Source organism: Microcaecilia unicolor, chromosome 3 (genome assembly GCF_901765095.1).
Source record: "Microcaecilia unicolor chromosome 3, aMicUni1.1, whole genome shotgun sequence".
Lineage (NCBI taxonomy): Eukaryota > Metazoa > Chordata > Amphibia > Gymnophiona > Siphonopidae > Microcaecilia > Microcaecilia unicolor.
This window is the reverse complement of record NC_044033.1, coordinates 175,572,417-175,596,162: the sequence shown is the minus strand read 5'-3', so window position 1 is coordinate 175,596,162 and position 23,746 is coordinate 175,572,417. Positions and strand designations below refer to the sequence as shown.

Sequence of the window (23,746 nt, the reverse complement as noted above, 5' to 3'; positions counted from 1 at the left end):
AAACGAAATGATTTCTTAGCAAGATATGTTTCACATTTATAAGCTTGAAACAATAAATTCCACCATTCTTGGTAAGTGACTTGATATAAGGACTTCCAATGGCCTAGTGGTTAGGGTGGTGGACTTTGGTCCTGAGGAACTGAGTTCGATTCCCACTTCAGGCACAGGCAGCTCCTTGTGACTCTGGGCAAGTCACTTAACCCTCCATTGCCCCATGTAAGCCGCATTGAGCCTGCCATGAGTGGGAAAGCGCGGGGTACAAATGTAACAAAAAAAAGGCATCATGGTGTTAACAAGGATACATTCATTCGGTTTTAGCATGCTTTTAAAGCATTGATCTTTAAGTATCACAAATTTAAAAGTTATTGGGTCTGGAAGGTGGAAAATATCTACCAATAATGACCAAATTTCTTTCCAATATTTTTGAATACACACACAGTCACATATAAGGTGCTTAATATTGCCTATTTGAGATTGGCAGGACCAACATAAGTTGGAGTTAGAGGGATCAACAACATGCAACTTATGAGGCGTCCACAAAGATCTATGCATAAAGAAGTACAAAGATTGTATCGTTGAAGAAGAGTTAGAACATCGAAAGAGGGAATTCCATAACTGCTCCCATAGTTTATCTGAAATAGGCTGCTGAATGTCCTCCTCCCAACATTTACGTAAACCTGTACATTTAGCAGAGGATTTACTTAGTAACTATTTATAAATGTGGGAAGCAGCGTGGCCAGTATGCTGAAGCCTCAAGTTGAAATCAATAAGCTCTGGGGTTTGAGACATTAGCTGAATTTGTAAATTACTTTTTTTTAACATTGAGCTAATCTGTAGCCATTGATAAAATTGAGAATCTGATAATAAAAATTCAGCTTTCAAATCTGAGAGAGATTTCCATGTCTGGCTACTCAGATGTATCAAATCTTTAAGGGCCCAAATTCCTATACGTTGCCACTGAGACCAAGAAACTTGTTTTTAATCAATCTTAAAGTTAGGGTTATTCCATATAGGCACAAATGTCGTAACGGACCAAGGAATGCCCTCAGAATAGCCTGTTTTGAGTTAGGCGCTAACCGGTTAAGTGACTGTTTAGCCCCAAACAAGCGATTCAACTGGCCAGGAGCCATTTCTGGTAGGTTAAAATCGCTTTGAATATATTGACCCCTTTCTGTCATATAAATATTATGGCATTCATTTATTTTCTTTGAATTAGTTATGTAAACTGCTTTGTTATGCTATAATGAAAGGCAGTATATCAAGTGCAATAAACCACAAACATATTCATAGAGGTTCATACGAGTGAACTTGTATATCTTTTTGGTGCGAACTAATTTCAGTTTAATTTTTCAAAACCGTTTTTATTATTGAGAACCAGTAGCAACATTACAAACAGATGGCTGCTTACATATCTACAGTGAATCAACAAGTAAACCTAACATGACCTTGTTCTCAAAGTTTTAGGAATACTTTCAAACCAGTTCTGTTATCCATCCAACCCGACAGCCACCCTTAATCTGGAAGCTATACCTTTTGTGTATTATGTCAAAGTGTATTACCACTTCATACAACTGTGCGCAAGAGTCGTCTTGTAAAGCCAACAAGCAACAAAATCAATATTCCCTATCCCTCCCCACTTCCAACCATTAATTAACTTCCCTCACCTCCAACCCAGGTTAACTCACCCCATAAAGCAGCCTAAAATTACTTAGGGCTCTTTTTACTAAGGTGGACTGAAAAATGGCCTGCGCTAGTGTAGGCGCGTGTTCTGGATGTACGCAGATCCATTTTTCACGTGACTGTAAAAAAGTACCTTTTTTGGGGGGCAAAAATGGATGTGCGGCAAAATGAAAATTGGCGCGCGTCCATTTTGGGTCTGAGACCTTACCGCCGCCACCCATTCACTTAGCAGTAAGGTCTCATGCGTTAACTGGGTGGTAATCGTCAACATGCGTACAATCCCGATTACCGCCTGGTTAGCTCTGCATTCAGGAAAATAAAATATATTTTCCAGCGCACGTAGTGGATGCATGTAAAAAAATGAAATTATCGCCAAGGCCAGGTGGTAGTTCCAAACTGGTGCGTGTTGGGCGCATGTAGGCACCCTGCATGGCTTAGTAAAAGAGCCCCTTAAAGAGCATATGAATCCCAGTTATCCTGTCGCTTCAGCCCAGCTTTTAACCACTCCTCCCCCTATCCTACCCATCATCCTTTTATCCCATCCTAACCAAGAACCATTGTTCTCAGGATCACAGTATGGGTTATCAAGGAACACCTAAGTCATTCAGGAAAAAGCGCAGAGCTCTTGCCTTTTCTTTCTAAGTGTCACCATGGCATGACGCAGTTCTAATTGGTGTGTTTTTTTTTTTTTTCATTACATGAAGGTTCAACTTTATCAGTTTATGGCGAAGGACAATGTTCCATTTCACAGTGTGGTCTTCCCTTGTACACAGCTTGGAGCTGAGGATAACTACACCTTGGTCAATCACCTCATCTCAACAGGTATTGAAGGCGTTCACACTGAAACCTGAATTCATAATATGGTTCTGGAAGGAAGGGGGGGGACAGAGATTGCTCTCTCTTTTTCTTTTTTTTTGTAAAAAGTCTTACATACAATATAATGCAGCAAAAAAAAACAACCAAGTCCATATTAATGAGAAGAGTGGAGATATTCAAAGGAAACACCTACAAAAAAAAAGACAACTCAAAAAGAGGACAAGCAATACCCTCTTTGCACTATTTAGCACGAAATTACCTAAGACCTAATTTATAAATGTTATACTAATCCCACGTCTTAGTGACAATCATTCAGCTTTTTTTTCTAACAGAAAACATTCTAACGGAACTGGATCAAAGACAATATAACTTGTCAGGAAACTTTATTGAGCATTTGCAGGGGAACTTAAAAAAAAAAAAAAACTAGTTCTCATCGCAAGTACTTGTGGTTTTAATTGTAAGAAAAACTCCCTTCGTCATTGTGTAGCACGAGCTATGTCAGAAAATGTCTGTAATTTTCTACCACAAAATAGAAAATCCTTCTTTTAATAGTATGATCTCATTATTACAGTTCTATCTAATTCACTTACAAAGGATACCAAAAGGGTAACTTATTCTGAAAATTGGTCTCGAGATGTTTCAAGGAATTTAGTTAAATCAAAATATTCTAATGGGGCCAATATATCTGCCTCGCCCTCTCTCTGATACCTGAACAACATTTTTAGGTAAATAATAACATGAAGAAAACATTTAGTCAAATTCTGATATAACTAATACTTAAGATATATCGTCTCAACAGTATCTTGGGTGATAGCAATGAACATACAGGAATATTCAATACACGGAGAGAGTGGAGAGAGACTGAGCACCCGTCAACACCTGCAAGGGAGTTACTTGCTCCCGAGGAGCTTGTCGTGATCAGCTGCAGTACCTTTGACATTATTGAAGGCGCCACTAAGGAAGAACTTAAGCTCACCCACTCCTGTGGCACATGGCCACAGGAGCATGGCACGAAGGGGCCATGCTTCAAGCCCCTTTGAAGCCCTAGAGGAGCCTGAAGGCGCCACTAAGGAAGAACTTAAGCTCACCCACTCCTGTGGCACATAGCCACAGGAGCATGGCTCGAAGGGGCCATGCTCCAAGCCCCTTTGAAGCCCTAGAGGAGCCTGAAGGCGCCACTAAGGAAGAACTTAAGCTCACCCACTCCAGTGGCACATGGCCGCAGGAGCATGGCACGAAGGGGCATGCTCCAAGCCCCTTTGAAGCCCTAGAGGAGCCTGAAGGCGCCACTAAGGAAGAACTTAAGCTCACCCACTCCTGTGGCACATGGCCGCAGGAGCATGGCACGAAGGGGCATGCTCCAAGCCCCTTTGAAGCCCTAGAGGAGCCTGAAGGCGCCACTAAGGAAGAACTTAAGCTCACCCACTCCTGTGGCACATGGCCATAGGAGCATGGCACGAAGGGGCCATGCTCCAAGCTCCTTTGAAGCCCTAGAGGAGCATGGAGCCAGGAAACTATTGTTATTAAGCTGTTTTCTTCCACTTGTTTAGATACTGCATTTGTTTTTATTAATTAGAAGTGTATTATGAGGAGGAAGGGGGAAAATGAGAGGAAAACCAGTGTTTCTGTTGCTCAGAAAGCAAGTGGACCAGTTGAGTGGTATGTGGTGCCTTTATCAAAGACCTCTCCAGAAGCTTCCTCTTCTACACCAGTTTCTGGTGTTTCACTCAGTTTTGGGATAGTCTTACCCCACCCCCTCCTGTGACTTGACTCCAGTGAAGATGAGGGATACTTTGGAAAATTTTTCTAAGCCACCAGGAAGAGAAGTTTCCACTCCTAGTACTTCAACAATTCTGCTATTTAGCGGGACCATTGAACCACTTCGTCTTGTTTTGTGGAAGGATTCTTTATCACCAGGGGACTGATTCCTCCAGATGAAGTGGCATTGGTAGATGTGTGCAAAATTGTACATGGGTTGGAAACTCTCTTGAGGAAATCAGTAACTCAATTATGTGATTTTTTTTTTTTCCCCTTCTCAAGTAGTAACACTCATGGAGGATGTTAATTCCAATTTGGTCAAAATTGGATATTGTTCTGCATCTTTGGAGTCTAAGGGCTAGGTTTACTAAGCGGCGCTATGTGTGCGTTAGCGTTTTTAACACGCATAAACCATTTACGCGTGTTAAATGGTAATATGCCTGTAGAAATTTATAGGCGCATTAGCGTTTAACACGCCTTAAATTTACAGGCGCGTTAAAAATGCTAACGCACCTTAGTATTATACCCCTAAATGTGGGATGCTACAGAGTGTTGAGACCTTTGGAATTAAGGATAGCTTGACTCTTAGTATGTGTTTGGAAGCCATGAAGAATCAGGCTAAAATCTGCGTGTTGAATATATATATATATATTTTTTTTAATTTATCAAGAGATGTATTATTTATTTATTGCATTTGTATCCCACATTTTCCCACCTATTTGCAGGCTCAATGTGGCTTACAGAGTTTGGGTATGACATAATCATTCCATGATATCAGATACAATTAGTAATGTACAAAGATTAAGTGAGGGAGGAGAGAAGGAAGGTGTTAGGCAAGATATAAGGTGGACTGTAATAATTGGGTGAGTTGGTGAGGTAGTTTTGTAAGGCTATGGGTTCTCTTTGTAGGCCTTGTTGAATAGATGTGTCTTCAGAGATTTGCGGAAGTTAGTTATTTCATCAATAGCTTTCAGGTCTGTAGGTATTACATTCCACAATTGCGTGCTCATGTAAGAGAAGGTGGTGGCATGTATCAGCTTGTATTTTAATCCTTTACAGCTGGGGAAGTGCAGATTGAGAAATTTGCGGGATGATCTTTAAAATGCACTTACGCTACTTAAGCAAGCAAAAAGAACATAACATAAGCCAATTTTATATGAAAAACATATGATAAATTCAACCTTATTGAACTTCTATATTTTAACAATACTTTTTTTTTGTTTTTTAAACAAATGACTAGGAAAAATGTTTGTGTATATATATATATATATATATCTAATATAATAAAACGCACCGTGAACGTTCTAATGAGGACAACGTTCTGAAGTCACTAAAACACTCCCTGAAGGGTTCGTGGCGTTCGTGGTGTGAAGCCACCCAGCCGTCTCTGCCCCGCCCTCGCGTCAAACGTCATGACATTGAGGGCGGGGAAAACACACGGATCGCGAGGGCAGAAAAAAAAAACAAACTGATCGCACCCACGCACGGTGCGTTTTAGTATATTAGATTTACCTCTGTGGTGGCGGTTCCGGCAGCGCAGCGTCAGGGAAGGAGGCGGCGCTCCCGACGTCTCTAGCCTTCCCTTCGCTGTGTTCCGCCTTCTTCTGACGTCAATGATGACGTCAGAAGAAGGCAGAACACAGCGAAGGGAAGGCTAGACGTCGGAAACGCCGCCTCCTTCCCTGACGCTGCGCTGCCGGAACCGCCACCACGGAGGTAAATAAAAAAAAAAAAAGAAAAGGGAGGTTGGGGGGATAGAAGAGGGTGGGCAGCAAAGTTGAACACTGGGAGCAGGAGGGCAGGGGAAAAACGACAGCATGGATGCGAAGAGGGGGGGGGGAAGAAGAGGGCGGGCCAGAGAGGAGCATGGATGCGAGGGGGGGGGTCATGGAAGGAAGAGAGGGGAATTACAGGAAAAGGAAGAATGGAGGGGGCAGGGGACAGAGGAGCATGGATGGGCATGGATTGGGAGGGCATCCCTCAGGGAGAGAGGGAAATTGCTGGAAAGGGATGAATGGAGGGGGCAGGGGACAGAGGAGCATGGATGGGCATGGATTGGGAGGGCAGGGCTCAGGGAGAGAGGGGAATTGCTGGATAGGGAAAAATGGAGGGGCCAGGTGACAGATGAGCATGGATGGGCATGGATTGGAAGGGCAGGACTCAGGGAGAGGGGAATTGCTGGATAGGGATGAATGGAGGGGACAGATGGGCATGGATGGATATGGATTGCAGGGCAGGCCTCAGGCAGAGAGGGGAAATGCTGGATAGGGATGAATGGAGGGGGCAGGTGACAGAGAAACATGGATGGCCATGGATTGGGAGGGCAGGTCTCAGGGAGATAGGGGAATTGCTGGAAAAGGATGAATGGAGGGGGCAGGGGACAGATGGCCATGGATTGGGAGGGCACGGCTCACACTCTCTCTCTCATATACAATGTCTTTCTGACACTCTGTCTCACACTGTATCACATTCACTCTCTGTGCCACACAGTCACTCGCACACTCGCTTGGTCTCATACACTCACTCTCACAGAGAATCTGTGTCTCACACACACTCCCTCTCTCGCCCACACACACACACTCTCTCTCACATACACACTTGCACACACTCATTCTCACACACACACTCTCTCACAAACACACTCACACCCAGACTCACTCTCTCTCGCACACACTCACACTTTCACTCTGACTCTCAAACAGTCACTCTCACATACACTCTCCCAAACATACACACTCCAAGGAAAACCTTGCTAGCGCCCTTTTCATTTGTGTCAGAAACGGGCCTTTTTTACTAGTATATATATATATATATATATATATATATATATACACACCTCTACTATCAAGGGAGATCTCCAGTATTGGGTATCGTTTGTTTACCATCACTTATTGCAGAGCAAATCAGAATGATTTACAAGGCAAGTAGTACAATAAAACAAACAAAATTAAATTAAGAACTCCATTAAAAAATAGTGAAGAAAACAAACCTTTCATACAAGAAAAAACAAATAAAACAGCTCAACCAACTTAATATCAATTATACCAATCACTCAACATAAAAGATTGTCAACTCAGTTGCAGGGTACTGTACAGCTAATTCGCAGAAAAATTCATTGTCATTGAATGTCAAAAGCTGTTCGAAAGTAGTATGTTTTTGGTACTGTACGGAAGAGAGAATATGATTTTTCTGATCTAGTTGGTTAAGGTAATGCGTTCCTTAAAACTGGTGCAAGAAAGTAAAAAGCTGTTATGCTCGTGGATTCCCACCTCGCACTTGTTGGTGGGGGTAGGACTAATCTGTTATCACTGAGCGAGCAAAGAGTGCGGGTAGGTGTATATGGAATAGTTAGGGCAACGAGAAGATGGAGTAGCAGTATGGCGAGCCTTATGTGTCAGTTAAGATCTTGGAATTTTATTCTGTATTCAGTGGGAATCCAGTGAAGGCATTGCAGAAGAGGAGTTGGTCTGTCTACTACTACTACTACTACTTAACATTTCTAGAGCGCTACTAGGGTTACGCAGCGCTGTACAAATTAACAAAGAAAGACGGTCCCTGCTCAAAGGAGCTTACAATCTAAAAGACGAAATGTCAAGTTGGGGTAGTCTAGCTTTCCTGAGTAGAGGTGTAGTGGTTATGTGCCGAAGGCGACAATGAAGAGGTGGGCTTTGAGCAATGATTTGAAGATGGGCAGGGAGGGGGCCTGGCGTATGGACTCAGGGAGTTTGTTCCAAGCATGGGGTGAGGCGAGGCAGAAAGGGCGGAGCCTGGAGTTGGCGGTGGTGGTGAAGGGTACTGAAAGGAGGGATTTGTCTTGAGAGCGGAGGTTACGGGTAGGAACGTAAGGGGAGATGAGGGTAGAGAGGTAAATCTGGAGGCTTGAGAGAGAATGCGAGCTGCAGTATTCTGAATAGTTTGTAATAGTTTTAAATCGACTTTGGTAGTGCCGGCATAAATGTTACAGTAATCATATCGTATAGAAATGTAAGTATATGATAAAGTGCATAAAGAGTCTAGATTGATTGTATTTGTGATTGAATGTAATTGTCAAAATAAAATGATTTCTTTACCACATTAGAGATCTGAGGGCTAAAGGATAGAGCTCATCTCTCTTGTCCAGCTGCTTTTTTTTTCTTTCTTGGATTATAAGCAGGGACCTCCCATACTTTTCGTACCTGGGCTCTTTTTAGGCTGCGATACTCTTAAGTTATATCAACATAAAAATTGTGCAGCAGGATGTTGTACATGAGCTTTTGATATCCTGCAGCATTATCTTTGGATAATTCTTTTTACTGGTCCGACATGTATCCCCAGAAGCAATACACCTACTGGAACACCAGTTACTATTGTTCATTCATCCCTTCCTCATGTTCTGTGTCTGTTAAAATAAAAAATGAATAATCCATTTTTGGTCCTTGTAGTAGTTCCTCTTAGTGGATTTACTTGTAATAAAAGGGGAGTAATACAGCTCTGTGTACAAAGGCATGTGCTGAATCGGTCCTGAATTTTACTCAACTGTGTAAATGAACTTGTAGCTCTGATTTGCTTAAGAAAAGCAGGAATTATTCGCACATGGAAATGGGACTTGATATACCACCTTTCTGAGGTTTTTTGCAACTACATTCAAAGTGGTTTACATATATTCAGGTACTTATTTTGTACCAGGGACAATGGAGGGTTAAGTGACTTGCCCAGAGTCACAAGGAGCTGCAGTGAGAATCGAACTCGGTTCCCCAGGATCAAAGTCAACTGCACTAACCACTAGGCTACCGGGGGGGGGGGGGGAGGAGGGAGAGGGAGGGACAACAAATCAGCATCTCATTGGTCTGACCTTTTACACATGGGTGATATCTGGTCACCCTAGCCCAGATGAGTGATGCATCTTCTAATATACAAGGCACAGCAAATGTTAATTCTTGTCGTGGTTTCCTCCGGGTCCCATGCTTTCACAGTTAGCATAGGTCAGGAGGCAAATAGTTGTACTAACCATTCATGTACAAATTTTATTACTTCTTAATTTTTATTTTCCTGACAGAGTACCTGAACTATGAGGATGGAAAATTCTCTAAGAGCCGCGGTGTTGGGGTTTTCGGAGACATGGCCAAAGATACAGGGATCTCTGCAGACATCTGGCGCTTCTACCTGTTGTTTGTACGACCCGAGGGGCAGGACAGCGCCTTTTCCTGGAATGATCTGATGCTCAAGAACAACTCGGAGCTCCTTAACAACCTGGGCAACTTTGTAAACAGGTGTGGGATCATGGTATTCAAGGTCCCTCTGGGTATCCTTAGGTAATCTACAAACTTAGAGGGGTAACACAGCAGCTGTTTTCAGCTAAGGACCTATCCAGTTGTCCCTGCGTACTGTGCTGCCATAGATCCTACTCATTCTTTGGTCTTTTCTCTCGTCACCACTGAAGGATTAATTTTTACCAGAACCGTTAGGTCATAGAATTCAACACAGCAGCTGTTCAGTGGATTTATGAGGAGGGCGAACAGGAGGGGCCAGTTAGTCCTCTCCCACCCTTCCAACCTCCTCAGTCAGAATTTATTTCATTCTTGAGTCACTCATGTTTTTTGTGGAAAGGGCTGGATCTGAGATGCTAGGACCCCTCATTTGCATTTTGACACTTTTTTTTTAACCTCAGTTTACTTATCTTACAATATAAGGCAGATTATTTGTACCCTTACTCAGAAAATTTGAATAATTTTTAAAATATTTTTAAAAACCCCAAAAAAACACACATTTGTAAAGTATACCACAGGACTACCCAAAGCAGCTTATAGCATGTTAAAATATAATTTATAAATATTAAATACAGTTCATTAACAATTATTGTAAAAAAAAAAATATCAGATACTAAAACTGTCATACTCAACTAAATCTCACGTGCTACTTTCACTAGTGAATTCTCAGCTGTTTATAATCACAAGTTTATAAATTTTAAGAAAAATCACATAACCGGGTCAAGCAAACACAGCTTAAAAGGAAACCCTACCTCATGTCCTGCTTGCATTGCCTATTCAGATCAACCGATAATGATCCTGGTGCAGACTTATCTGCAACAGTCCTGGGGTTTTCAGTACATAGGCAGTTTTATGTAACTGAGGCACTACTGAAACAGAAGTGGTACAGCAGCTGTAGTCTGTAATCCAGCATCAGTCACTATTGCAGCGGCACTCCTGCAGCACAGAATGCACACACAAGCCTGACCACCTTTCTTCCATTGCAGCCTCCTAGATGGAAATGTTAACTTTGGTTGCAGTTTAACTATGGCTTTATAAACTTTGGGCTTCTTGTTTGAAATTCTAAATGTTTTCCACCTAAACCTTCAATGACATTTTTATCCCTCTGCCAATAAAAATAAAAAAATCCCAACTGCTGAATTTCCTAAATGTAGACAGCAAAGTGTGTATATATATATAAATGTTTGTGTAAAAAAAAAAATAATGAATGTAATTTTTAACACTCTCATGTTTTACAGAGCAGGTATGTTTGTGCACAAGTATTTTGATGGCTGTGTGCCAGAAATGGAGCTGAATCGGGAGGACAAGAAGCTCTTAGTACATGTCACACTGGAACTTCATCAGTATAATCAGCTGCTGGAGAAAGTGCGGTAAGGATCTCAGAGGAGTGTTGGTACGAGTGTAGCTGAGTGCTAAGGAGGGTGATGACGGGTGTACTGAGGCAGACCATACAACCCCATTGCTATCCTTGCCAAAAGCTATTGAATCGGAAGTACTTTGAGTATTTATTTTTTTATTTAATTGCTTTTGTATCCCACATTTTCCTACCTATTTGCGGGCTCAGTGTGGCTTACAATACATTGTGATTTGATGGAAGTACAGCTTGTTACAATTCAATATTGGGTTACATTGTGGAGAATTAAGGGAAGACAAAGTCAATTCAGAATATCATTTGGGGGATACATCAATGGAATGTAACAAAGGGGGATGATAAGACGATAGAACAGTAGCCTGAGAACGTTAAGGTGTAACAGTTTTATCTGTGGGTGGAGCTTTAGGTGTGGTGTTCATAAACCCTTATATATGCCGGGGATTAGGAAATCAGTTTGTCAGGCGAGGAAGGTGATAAGGTATTTCTGTTTATAAATGGCCTATTAGTGTGGGTCTGGGGAGAGGGGGCAGGGGGTGTTACTTTATAATTAAACAGAGAAGAACCTCTGGTGACAACAGTATCCAGAGTAACCACGCTATGAAGTTTGAGTGATTAAACTGGACTAGATTTCATGGAGAGAGAGCAACCAGAATGAGAGTCAGAACATTTTTTGTGGTGCTTTTCAGTTACTCATAACTGCTGTGTCCCAGAGGAACCAAAACAAAGGATCTGTATCTCATGATGGCTAGAGAGAAAGGCAAGATTGAAGAAATTTACAGTGAATTTCAGACTGTAAATTTTAACTTAATTTCCTCTTTTTCTGGTTGAGATGCACTCTGTTAAGCTCAGTTGCTTGGGAAAGGAGGGTGGGTGGCAATGGAATGTAAAGCTTAGATGGTGGTCTTGGTGGGCTACTGAGACAAAGTCAGCACGGATTTAGTGAAGGGAAGTCTTGCCTCACAAATCTACTGTATTTTTTCGAGGGGGTGAACAAACATGTGGACAAAGGGGAGCCGGTGGATATTGTATACCTAGATTTTCAGAAGGCGTTTGACAAAGTGCCTCATGAAAGACTCCAAAGGAAACTGGAGAGTCATGGGATCGGAGGCAATGTATTATTATGGATTAAGAGCTGGTTAAAAGATAGGAAGCAGAGAGTAGGGTTGAATGGTCATTATTCTCAATGGAGAAGGGTAGTTAGTGGGGTCCCTCAGGGGTCTGTGCTGGGACAGCTGCTTTTTAACATATTTATAAATGACCTTGAGATGGGAGTAACTAGTGAGGTAATTAAATTCGCAGATGACACAAAGTTATCCAGGGTCGTCTCGTCGCGGGAGTAGTATGAAAGATTACAAGAGGACCTCGTGAGACTGGGGGATTGGGCGTCCAAATGACACATGAAGTTCAACGTTGACAAGTGCAAAGTGATGCTATGTGATGCAAAGTTCCGCTTTAGGAGTTACAGACCAAGAAAGGGATCTGGGAGTCATCGTGGATAGGACGTTGAAATCTTCTGCTCAGTGTGCTGCGGCAGCCAAGAAGGCAAACAGAATGTTGAGTATTATTAGAAAAGGAATAGAAAACAAGCATGAGGATGTTATAATGCCGTTGTATCGCTCCATGGTGTGACCACACCTGGAGTATTGTGTTCAGTTCTGGTCGCCTCATCTCAAAAAAGATATAAAGGAATTGGAGAAGGTGCAGAGAAGGGTGACGAAAATGATAAAAGGAATGGGACGACTACCTTATAGGAGAGGTTAAGAAGGCTAGGACTCTTTAGCCTGGAGAAAAGGCGGCTGAGGGGTGATATTTTTATTTATTTTTTGTTACATTTGTACCCCGCGCTTTCCCACTCATGGCAGGCTCAATGCGGCTTACGTGGGGCAATGGGAGGGTTAAGTGACTTGCCCAGAGTCACAAGGAGCTGCCTGTGCCGGGAATTGACCTCAGTTCCCCAGGACCAAAGTCCACCACCCTAACCACTAGGCCACTCCTCCACCACAGATAGAGGTCTACAAAATTTTGAGTGGGGTAGAGCAGACAGATGTGAAGCGTTTGTTTACGCTTTCTAATAATAATAGAACTAGGGGACACAAGATGAAATTAGAATGTGGTAGGTTTAAAACAAATTGGAGAGAGTTTTTCTTTACTCAGCGTGTGGTTAGACTCTGGAACTCATTGCCGGAGAAGGTAGTGACGGCAGCTGGCCTTGCTGAGTTTAAAGGGGGTCTGGACAGATTCCTGAAGGAAAAGTCCATTAATCGTTAATAAATTTTGGGATTTTGCCAGGTTCTTGGGGCCTGGATTGGTCGCTGTCGGAGACGGAGTGCTGGGCTTGATGGACCTTTGGCCTTTTCCCAGCGTGGCAGTGCTTATGTACTTATGCTTATGTACTTATGTATCAGTCATCTCGGTGATGAATTCATCAGCAGTGAATAAACATGTCCATGTGCTTCCTGTTTTTAACTTTTTGACACAGTGAGTTTAAAAGTAAAAAAAAGGTGAGTGAAGTGCCTAGTTTTTCTTTTTTTAAACACTTTAAAAGAAAGAAAAACCAGGCACTTCACTCACCTTTTATACTTTTAAATTCACTGTGTTAGAAGCATAGAGATGGCATAACAACTTGTACATATTCCTCTTCCTTCCTGCAGACATGTCCAGATGTGTGGGTTTACTTTCTCCTACCAGCGGATGGTGACTGAGAAACACAGTTGACAAACAAGGTTTTCAGTTTCATCATTTGGCCCTGGGGGTCCTGGTCTTTTTTTAACGTTTTATTTATTTAATTTTTTTTATTATAATCCACAAAGCCATAAACATCCATATCTCTGAATACAACCTTCAGACACAACCTCTTAATATTATTGTTGTAACATAAACACTATATTCCCCTCCCTCCTCTCCTCCCTTCCCCCCAGCACTATGGTGGTGGCATTAAGACATCTCTCAAATGTTCATATGGTTGCCATACTCTCTGGAACAGCTTGATATGTCCTTTTCTCATGGCTGTCATTTTTGACATCTGGTAGATACAGTCCACTTTGCGAGCCACCATCTGCATCGCAGGAGCATCTAACTGTTTCCAGGCCCTTGCTAGTGCTAATTTGGCTGCCACAAAAATTTGAGCAGCCAATTTGTGACAATGTACCTGAGTCAGGGCCGGAAAGGAGTGGCCTAGTGGTTAGGGTGGTGGACTTTGGTCCTGGGGAACTGAGGAACTGAGTTCGATTTCCACTTCAGGCACAGGCAGCTCCTTGTGATTCTGGGCAAGTCACTTAACCCTCCTTTGCCCCATATAAGCCGCATTGAGCCTGCCATGAATGGGAAAGCGCGGGGTACAAATGTGACAAACAAAAAAAAAAAAAGAAGTAGACAGTACTCTGCCCGACAAGGATATTCCACCTTTGTTATCTTATTAATCATCGCAAGAACCTGGGGGGGGGGGGGGGGGGGGGGGGGGTCCTGGTCTTGAATCTGATGGTGACCGTTGAGAATGTCAAAGTTCCCAAGTATATCAGCTGCAGAAAGAAGCATTTCTCTACCTGAATAGATGATCTGGTCCAGCTGTGGCCTTTAAGCAGTCTTATGTATGCTTTTCCGCATGGTTCTTAGTGGGCAGTCTCACCTGGGCCTAGTGGTGCTGGACTGGTCCAGAAGACTGTGGTTCAGAGGTATCAGGCTGAATGGGTGTGTTGCCATGTCTGTAGATGAAGGACCTTCTGCTCCAAGGTCCAGTTCATATGACTGTTTTATTGTATGACCTGGCTCTTGAGAAGAGGTTGAGGAAGAGAGGATATTCATACCGAATGACGTTAACCTCGTTGACATATGTCTGAGTGTGGAGGAGTAGCCTAATGGTTAGTGCAGTGGGCTGAGATCCCGGGGAACTGGGTTTGATTCCTACTGCAGCTCCTTGTGATCCTGGGCAAATCACTTAACCCTCAATTGCCCCAGATACAAGAACTTAGATTGTGAGCCCACTAGGGACAGAGAAAGTATCTGCTTATAATGTGGACAGTGCGGTGTAAGTCTAGTAGCGCTATAGAAATGATTAGTAGTAGTACAGAGAATCTTAAAGGCATGATGTGGAAACTGCAGTACCAGTCCGTTTTGGTCTTCCCTACCGGATGCTTTCTAGAAGATGGCCTTGATAATAAGGGGTTAGCCAGGTGGCTGCTATCATGTGTTTACAGGGGGCCAGTTCAAGTGTGTCTCGGTGGCTTATCCAAATGCAGAGACATTTCTGAGAGGCGCGAAGCATATGAGACTCCCTCGTCATTGGTGGTACCCCCTTGGTAACTAAACCTCATTCTTACTTCTGTGGTGAAGGCACGCTTTCAGTCCATTTGGACAGCATTCTAGAAGAACATCACCTTGCAGATAGTGTTCCTTATGGCAATCTGCTCAGCCAGTAGAATCTGGAAGATCGGAGCACTTTCATGTTGAGAAACTTTCCTTGTGATGTTGAAAGAGATGCGTTAAGTCCTTTCATCTAAAGGTTGTATCACGTTTCATGTGAATCAGTTGCTGCCAGTTTTTCAGGTAACGGTTGATCTTGGTTCCTGGGCGGGCGGGGGGGGGGGGGGGGGGGGGGGGGGGGGGTTGAAATCTTGTATAGAACCAAGGCTTTTGCTGCCTGTCTGTGATGTAAAATGAGCCTGGGAAGGGAAACGCTGCATCAAAAGCGTCACTGGATTAAGGAAGCTATTGCTTCAGCATATGTTGTTGGGTGGACAGTCTTTTCATCACCTGTGGGAGCTTATTTGACTAGTGTACAGGCTTTGTTGTGGGTAGAGCACTGTTTGATTCTGCTGCAAGGTATTTGTACAGCATCCACTTGTTGTTCTTGTGTTCCTGTGTTCAGCATTACAGGTTGGATGTACAGACAAAGCAGGACATGGCCTGTGAGGGCAGGCTAGTCTAGGACCCTCTCTGAGTAGATACTGTTTTAGTATGTCTCACATGTATGGACTGGTCTGGAGGGCTGAAGAGGAAGGAAGAATTGGATCTTACCAGCTACTTTCCTATCCTTAAGTCCCCCCAGACCAATCCAGTTCAGAACTCAACTTGGAGTTCTGCATCACGAAAGGTTGAAAAGTTAATCATGCTGTGTTCAGATTAATTTAGTCTACGGTGATTCCTAGCATCAGTGTGCTTTTTTTGACTGCTGCCACACACTGACTAGAAGATTTCAACATGTTGTCCACAATGACACACACACACCTTTTTTCTGGGTAGTGACTCTTAATGTGGAACCTAGCATCAAGTAACTATGAGTTGGACTAGTCCTCCCTCCGTGCATCACATTGCATTTGTCCACATGAAATTTCATCTGCCATTTGGATGTCCTACCTTCCAATTTCCTAAGTTCCTCCTGCAATTTCTCAGTCTGCATGGGATTTTAAAACTTTGAATAGTTTTGTCATCTGCAAATTTAATCACCTCACTCATCGTTCTCATTTTCAGATCATTGCTAAATATGTTAAATAGCATGTTTTTGTACAGAACCCTGGGGCACTCCTCCTTTTTACTTTCTTCATTGAAAGAAATGGCGATTTAAACCCTACCCATAGGTGTTGCTACAAGGTGGCAAATGCCACTCCCAAAAAATAGCTTGCCACCCTAGTGACAGCCACACAGATTGGGAGGAAAGTAGCAGGATAGGTGCCTCACTGTCCGGCATCTTTCAAACTCCCCTCGTCCCAAGTCCAGCAATTCTTTTTATTCCCCCCCCCCCCCCCCCCCCAGGGTAGGTGAGGGCTGAGAGGGAGAGTACAGAGGATATTGGTCAGACTGGATGGCCTGACAAGATCTTTATGTACCGTCATCCACTATGTTACTATGAAATGGATTACTAGTGAGAGAGACAGAGGGAGTATTTAGTACTAAATATTCTCTCATATCTTACTTTTAGGCTTCTAGCATTAGTATATAGACATTTCAAATTGTGGGGTGTTTTGTATCTACACTTGCCTAGAAGTTGACAGGGCTACTGTGCAGTCTTCCCTTAAGAGCTTCAGATGCAGAGCTGGGTTACTTTGGTCTGTCTTACTGGGCCGCTTTCTGGCTCAGTTCTTAGTTGTGCCTTTGCCCTGTTGTTTAGTAGGGGGTATGCTGTGTTGCTTTGTTTCAGGAATACTGGCTGGCTGTGGATTGCCAAGACCCTTATAGGATGGCATCATCAAACCAGTGGTTCTTAGTGTAATACGTCTATGCTGGAGCTCTCTTCACTCTCTACGGTTGGTCACAGTTAGCCAAGTGCAACTCTTACCTCAAGGGTGAGGAGCTCAAGCAAGAAGTGTCAAACTACAAACAATCTTTCAGCAAATTGATCCGATGTAAGCTTTTAGCAGTACTATTATATAAGAACACATAACAGTACACTTCACATATAGCATAGGGTTTAAAAGGTTGGTTCCTGAAACTCAATAGGTTCTACGAATTATTTTTCTCTACAGAACTTACAAGACAACATTCTTGATCTTTTTCTACAGACGTTATTCAAGGTTTGATTTTCAGAGGATGCAAAATTTTCTCAGAAAGTAAAAACTTATCTAATACAGCTACTAGTCACTCGTCGGATAAGTATATTTCTTTATGGACAACACAGAGTTCTTTGGCTCGGTTCTAAGTTGTGGGTTCTCTGCACTGTTTTCCCTGATCTGGAGCTAAATAGTGCTATTCAAATGTGTGCACACTTTTAGTACTTTCCCTGTTTCTTTTGCACCAGTCACTTAGATCTCCTGTTGTTTTCAGAAGTCTCTCTTGCAGTGGCTAGCTTGTCGCAGGAGCGGATGTTGGACTGGACCCCTCTCAGGCAAAATCTCCTCTCTTCCTCTGTGGTGATCTTTGTTGCACCTGATGGGTCCAACATAGAGAATGACACAGGGACAAAGTTTGTCCCCGCCCTGTCCCTGCGGTTACTGCAGATCCCCACCCCCATGTCATTCTCTAGTCCAACTTCTCTCTCTCTCTCTCTCTCTCCCTTTTCCTGCCTCTACCTCCCAAGTACATCGTTTCTCTGTCCCTCCTTCCTCACCCCCTTTCAGGACAGCATTGGGGCCTTAGCTCTGTCGCGACCTGCCCCCTGTGAGATACCTTCTGCTTCCGCATGGGGACACAGCAGAGGGAAGGCCCCGATGCCTTGAGCAAGCTACTGTTGGTGATCGAGACAACAGAGAGGAGGAACTGAGAAATGCTGGATTCTGAAGGTAGAGGTAGGGAGAGAGAGCAAGAGAGACAAGCTGCAGGGTTGGGGGAAGATGAGGGCCACAACATCTGGGCAAAAAAAAAAGGCAACCCTACTCACAGTGGTGAAAGAGGTGGTGGTGCACCTTTCACTCATTGGGGTTTCTTTGCTTCACCATTTTGAGTGTTACTTGGGTGGATTGGCCTATATGCTGTGCCAACACTGGTATCCTCACAATGAACCTCATCCGGGGCTTTGTGTAATTCGAGTGGAGCATAAAGCAGAGCACCTGTGCCTGAGGCTGGAGAGGGATGTGTGTTCACGAGTGGAGGAGATTGGCTGTTCTAGAGTGAAATGCTCATATATGTGGGCAGGGACACAACAGGGCTGTTATCGGTCCTGGCTCTGTGTAGCCATTATTTGGATGACTCATCACTGCCAGGAGCTGTGGCATTTTCATTCGTTTAGATTTAAGTTAATAAATATTTTTGTTTAAAAACAACTTTACAAAAATACTTTGTTACAAAGTACAAAAGTACAGCGTCATAGTAACAATTTTAAATAGTATGGTAAAACAAATGTAACTCGTTACATATGAAAGTACTGAAAATTGTAACACTGTTGTAATGAAGTAACTGTACTTTCCTATCTAACCATGATCCAGATTGGCTGTGTCAACCATGGTACATGGACCTGGTTCAGCTTCTAGTGGTGCAGCCCCTCTTTCCATGGAGACAGTCTACTCCAGCAGAGTCCAGTCTTCATGGAAAATCCAGATCCCTTTTGGCTTATGACCTAGCCCCTTAGAAGCAACACTTGAAGTGCAAGGGGTACCCAGCACAGGTAGTGGAAACACTGTTGTGGGCTAGGAAGATTACCACTCCTTAGCATATGTTCAGGTTTGAAGACCTTTGAGACCTGGTGCGATTAGAGGTCGCTCACTCCTTGAAAGGGTGACATGCCATTGATTTCTTTCCTCCCTCCAAGATGGTTTTGAATAGGGCCTGGCCCTTAATCCTCTCAAGGGTCAGGTAGAAGCTCTGGTGTGCTTTTGAGGGACACTGGGGAGGCAAATTCTTTGCGGACCTGCTGGATGTTTTTTTGTGAGGAGGGTTAAACGGTTCTGTCTGCTGTTTTGCCCAGAACTGTCCCAACGGGACCTTTCTCTTGTGCTTAGGGCTCTGGCAGGGGCCCCCTTTGAGCCCATCTGGTTGGCCTTCCTTAAGGATCTATCCTTGAAAACAGTGTTTCTTTTGGCCCATCAAATTGCGAAGCTTTAGGCACTTTTGTGTCTTATCCCTTCTTGTATTTTTCAGAAGAGGTTGTGGCCTTGCATATGGTCCGTTACACTTGAACCAGGTGGTTTCATTGCCTGCCATTCTGAGATGCTCCAAGGAGGGAGCAGATCACATGCTTCATAAGTTGGGTGTTCAGAGCGTCTTGCTGCAATATCTAGTGGCGACAAATGAATTCAGGAAGTCAGATCCATTTTTTTTTGTCTCGTTTCAGGTGCAATGAAAAGGAAAGGTGGCCTCCTAAGGCTGCAATTGCTCGCTGGATTGAGGCTGCCTACATTTTGGTTAATAATGTGGTTCTGATTGGTCCGTGGAGTCCATTTGACTAAGACACAGGACACATCATGGACTGGAGCCCAAGCTGTGTCGCCGGAGGATATTTGTCGGGCAGCATTGTGGTGCTCTTCACCCTTTCCTGAAGCATTACAAGTTGGATTTGTGGGCCAGAGGTGATGGCGCTTTCGGCACCTCCCACCTGGATGTCAAAGCTTTCATAACATTCTATTGGAGTGAACTGGTGTAGCTGGACCATAAGGAAGGTGAAAATTAAGAATAATTTCCTTTCCTTGAGACTGGCTAAACCAGTCCACCATCCCGCCCAGAAGACTGAAGGTTTGGGAGTACGTTTCTGACTATGCTGGGCTGTAGTTCTGTACTGCTCTTGGTGCTAGTTTTTCTAGATTCAGACTGCTTATGTTTGGTGGTTGTTTTTCTACAGAGGTTTGGAGGATCCTTTGGATCTGTTTTTGTTGTTTTGTGAGCTTTTGTTATACTGACTAGCTCCCAGCTGCACCTGCTGTTAAGCCACTGAAAACTCTGTGTTCCTTTACCCCCATCTGCTGTTCAGGGGATATAATCTCCACTGGTGTGGACTTGGCTAGCTGGACTTAAGGAAAGGAAATGAACAGGTAAGAATACATTTCACCATGTGCACCAGTATCCAAGTGCATATGGATGGATGGACGAACAGGCAGGCAGATGTTCTGCAATAGGCACTCATGCTCTTGCATGAATGAAATGGCGGAGCAGGTGGGGGAAGAGAGGTTGGTGGTTGGGAGGCGAGGATAGTGGAGGGCAGACTTATACGGTCTGTGCCAGAGCCAGTGATGGGAGGCGGGACTGGTGGTTGGAAGGCGGGAAATACTGCTGGGCAGACTTGTACGGTCTGTGCCCTGAAAAAGGCAGGTACAAATCAAGGTAAGGTATACACATATGAGTTTATCTTGTTGGGCAGACTGGATGGACCATGCAGGTCTTTTCCTGCCGTCATCTACTATGTTAAAAAAAGGCCTTCAGTTACATTATTTTTTAAACTTTAACTTTGAAACCTCATGCAGTTATTTGTAATTTTAGGTGTGACATCTGTCCTTGTATTAAGGCTAATTTGAAAGCTCATCTTTTTGTAAGCCTTTAATGTATTTCTTGTGATACACCTAACTTTGTTTTGCCTTTGTGTGGACATTGGATTGCCTAGCACATCAACTGATCATGGGATGGCGTATCTGTTTTTCCTCTGCCTTTGCTTTGTTTTTATTTCCTTTTGTTAACAAGGTGTGAATGTTTTATTCCTCCTCCCCCCCTTCCATCTTTGTTTTTCCATTTCATTGTCATTGCTGTTTGTTTATTTTTAATTTGTACACTGCTTCGTTGTATATATCAAAAGACAGTATATAAAGTGTTTGATAAAGTAAAAAGCATTAATTTTCTAATGCAGTGTCTCCCAAAGTATATGATGGTTACTGAGGATTCTTTACTGGAGGCAGTATTAACCCAGCCCCAGAACTGGAAAAAAAAACGCTTAGGAGAGGAGAGGAGTGGAAGGATATGATTCAGGCTGGTGGTATAACCTGCAGTGTTTCTTACCTGTTGATAGCAAAGCCAAAGAAATCTGATGCTCCATGATTCTGAAAACTTTAATCTGAGTGCTTTGCATCTACCTGATGTTAATAAGCAAGGCACTATCAAGTATTCCAAAACACATTCTGCTTTCATTCACCCCAACTAATGTGAGTGGACATTGGAATTAAAGGGCAATTTTTACATTGCCCACATAGCTGCAAAGGCCACGCATACTTTATCTGCAAACCTTGCATCTTGTACACATGTACTTTCCTTCTGGAAAAATCACCTAAGGAAAAAGTAAACATAGAAAAACAGAAAAGTGAAGGGAGATAAAGACCATATGGCCTATCTACTCTGCCCACCCATGCCATCTACTCTCCCTTTCACTCCCTTACAGTGATACATGCACTTACTTTTTTGTGCAGGTACTGTTTCCTATCAAAACAGTTCATGTCATATAGATGTACACGTTTCAAAAATGCCACCTTTACCCTGTCCTTGAGAACACCTCTTGTAACTGCAGATAAGTGTATGCACATTGTGTAACAATAATCTGTAGATCAGAACGTACATATGTTTACCCTCACTTAGAGTGAATGGCTTCAAATAGCTTATTTCAATGGGTAAAGAATCATTTTTCCCTGCAGGAATGAGTTTGAGTATTGTCCTACGGTGTCCAGGAGGCCCAAGAAAATTGACATGGACCTAAAAAAATTGTCAGTTGCGAAATAGAATACTTGATAAAATGTTTGGAATTTACTTCTGGTAATGCATTAAAAAGCACAAAAATTGTTAGTCTCCAACAGCCTCCGCCCCCAAAGAAAAACTGCCAGGGAATTAGGATAATGGTTTACTTGTGTCTTACAAAACATTTGTATTTCTGTATCTTTCTTCTTTATCTGCTGTTGGCTGCTTCTGATACCCTCACTTATTCATTGTCTCTCTCTGTTTAAGCATCCGAGATGCCTTGAGGTGCATCCTGAATATATCCCGCCTTGGTAACCAGTACATCCAGATCAATGAACCATGGAAATGGGTCAAAGGCAGCCAGGAGGACAGGTGGGTCGAAGTTCTGTCCTGGAGTGGCAGAGAGAGTGTTTCTCGATGCTAAGAATTCAGTCGGTGGGAAGAGAGCAAAATGATGAAATTGGGAGTAATGGGTGTGGTGGGTTGATAATGACTTTTCCCCCAAATCCGTGAATAGATTGTAAACATAGTACTGGTGATGCTTAGCTCAAGAGAATATTTATCTGTGTCACAGTAAGGCACACAGGCCCAGGAATAGAAGAGAGGTGATCACAAGTACAATACTGATAGAGTATTTTTTTGTTTGGTTGGGTTTTTTTTTGGCTCATCTGTTTGAGAACTGGGGCTGGGATGCAACGCCATGATCTAGGTCTTTCTGCAAATTATAATATATTGTTTGTGGTATTTTACAGTTTCAAAGTAGAGAGCAGATGTGGCAGGTGCCAAACTTTAGCAGAATAACAGATTCCAGACATTTCTGGAGAAGAGCTGTGGCTTTCTGCTCTTGCTTTTAGGATGTTTTTTTATTTTCCTTTGCAGAACACTTCCAGTTCTTTAATATTCTTTTATCTCCTTTCATATACTGCATGTTTGAATCCCCCCCCCCCCCCCCCCCCCCCCCACAGGTTTTCAATAATAGTCTAGGGACTGTGAAGGCCATTCCAAAACAGGCTTCTTTCTTTCTTGTAAGTAGATCACAGTTGATTTTGATGTATTTTCTAGAACATTAGTTTGCTGAAATATTCAGCCTCTCTAGCTTCAGTTTCTTCACTGCTATGGGACGTTGGCTTCTAGAATATATTGATATCTGAAATTATTCTTCCCTTTCATCCTCTACAATACTTCCTGTAGCACTGACTGCCACACAACCCAAAATCATAATAGATCCATCCCCGTGCTTTTATTTCAAATTCCTTATCCTTTTTCTTTTTCTCCAATGTATTTTCATTTCATAAGTCCAAAGCACTTTGTTCCAAAAAGTTTCAGGCTTTTCAAGGTTTTCATTTGCATAGTTTGACTTTGTTCTAAAGTCGTGGAAAAGTTTTCCTCCTTCTAAAGCCATGGAAAAATTTTCCTCCGGACAGTGACAACTCACTCATACAGATCGTTGTGTAAGCAGTACTGTTGTATGGATCTGTGGAAAACTACTCTTGTTCAACTTTTCAGCAGGTCATCTTAGTGATGTGTAAGTTCTGTTTTGCAGATCTAATCAATTTTCAGGCAGTTCTAACCAATTTGTCTTGGTTTTTAGGATCTTGTCTTGACTTAAATGGTGAGAAACTGCAGGAGAGGGAACCCAGAGTGGAAAACTACAAAAAGTATAAGAATCTTTCACAAGTGGGGGCGTCAACTCAATGTTGTATTTATGTTTAAATCTGTTTATTGACGTATCATATAAAATATGTATTCATAATATTCAGCAAACAACCTTGTTAATACAACATACAACTATTATCAATCCACGTACGTCAAAACATTTTCTTCTTTTATCCCCAAATAATCCCTCTCCTCCCATCCTTTA

General features: G+C 42.8%; 1 protein-coding gene across 1 annotated transcript in view; it reads left to right on the top strand.

The window, feature by feature from the left end:
- MARS1 (methionyl-tRNA synthetase 1) overlaps nucleotides 1-23,746 on the top strand; it is a 101,472-nt gene that overhangs the window by 51,691 nt on the left and 26,035 nt on the right. The window contains exons 14-17 of the mRNA XM_030196620.1: nucleotides 2,385-2,502; nucleotides 9,290-9,503; nucleotides 10,739-10,870; nucleotides 22,153-22,257. Coding sequence (XP_030052480.1) covers nucleotides 2,385-2,502; nucleotides 9,290-9,503; nucleotides 10,739-10,870; nucleotides 22,153-22,257 — 569 coding nt within the window. The remainder of the gene's footprint in view (nucleotides 1-2,384; nucleotides 2,503-9,289; nucleotides 9,504-10,738; nucleotides 10,871-22,152; nucleotides 22,258-23,746) is intronic.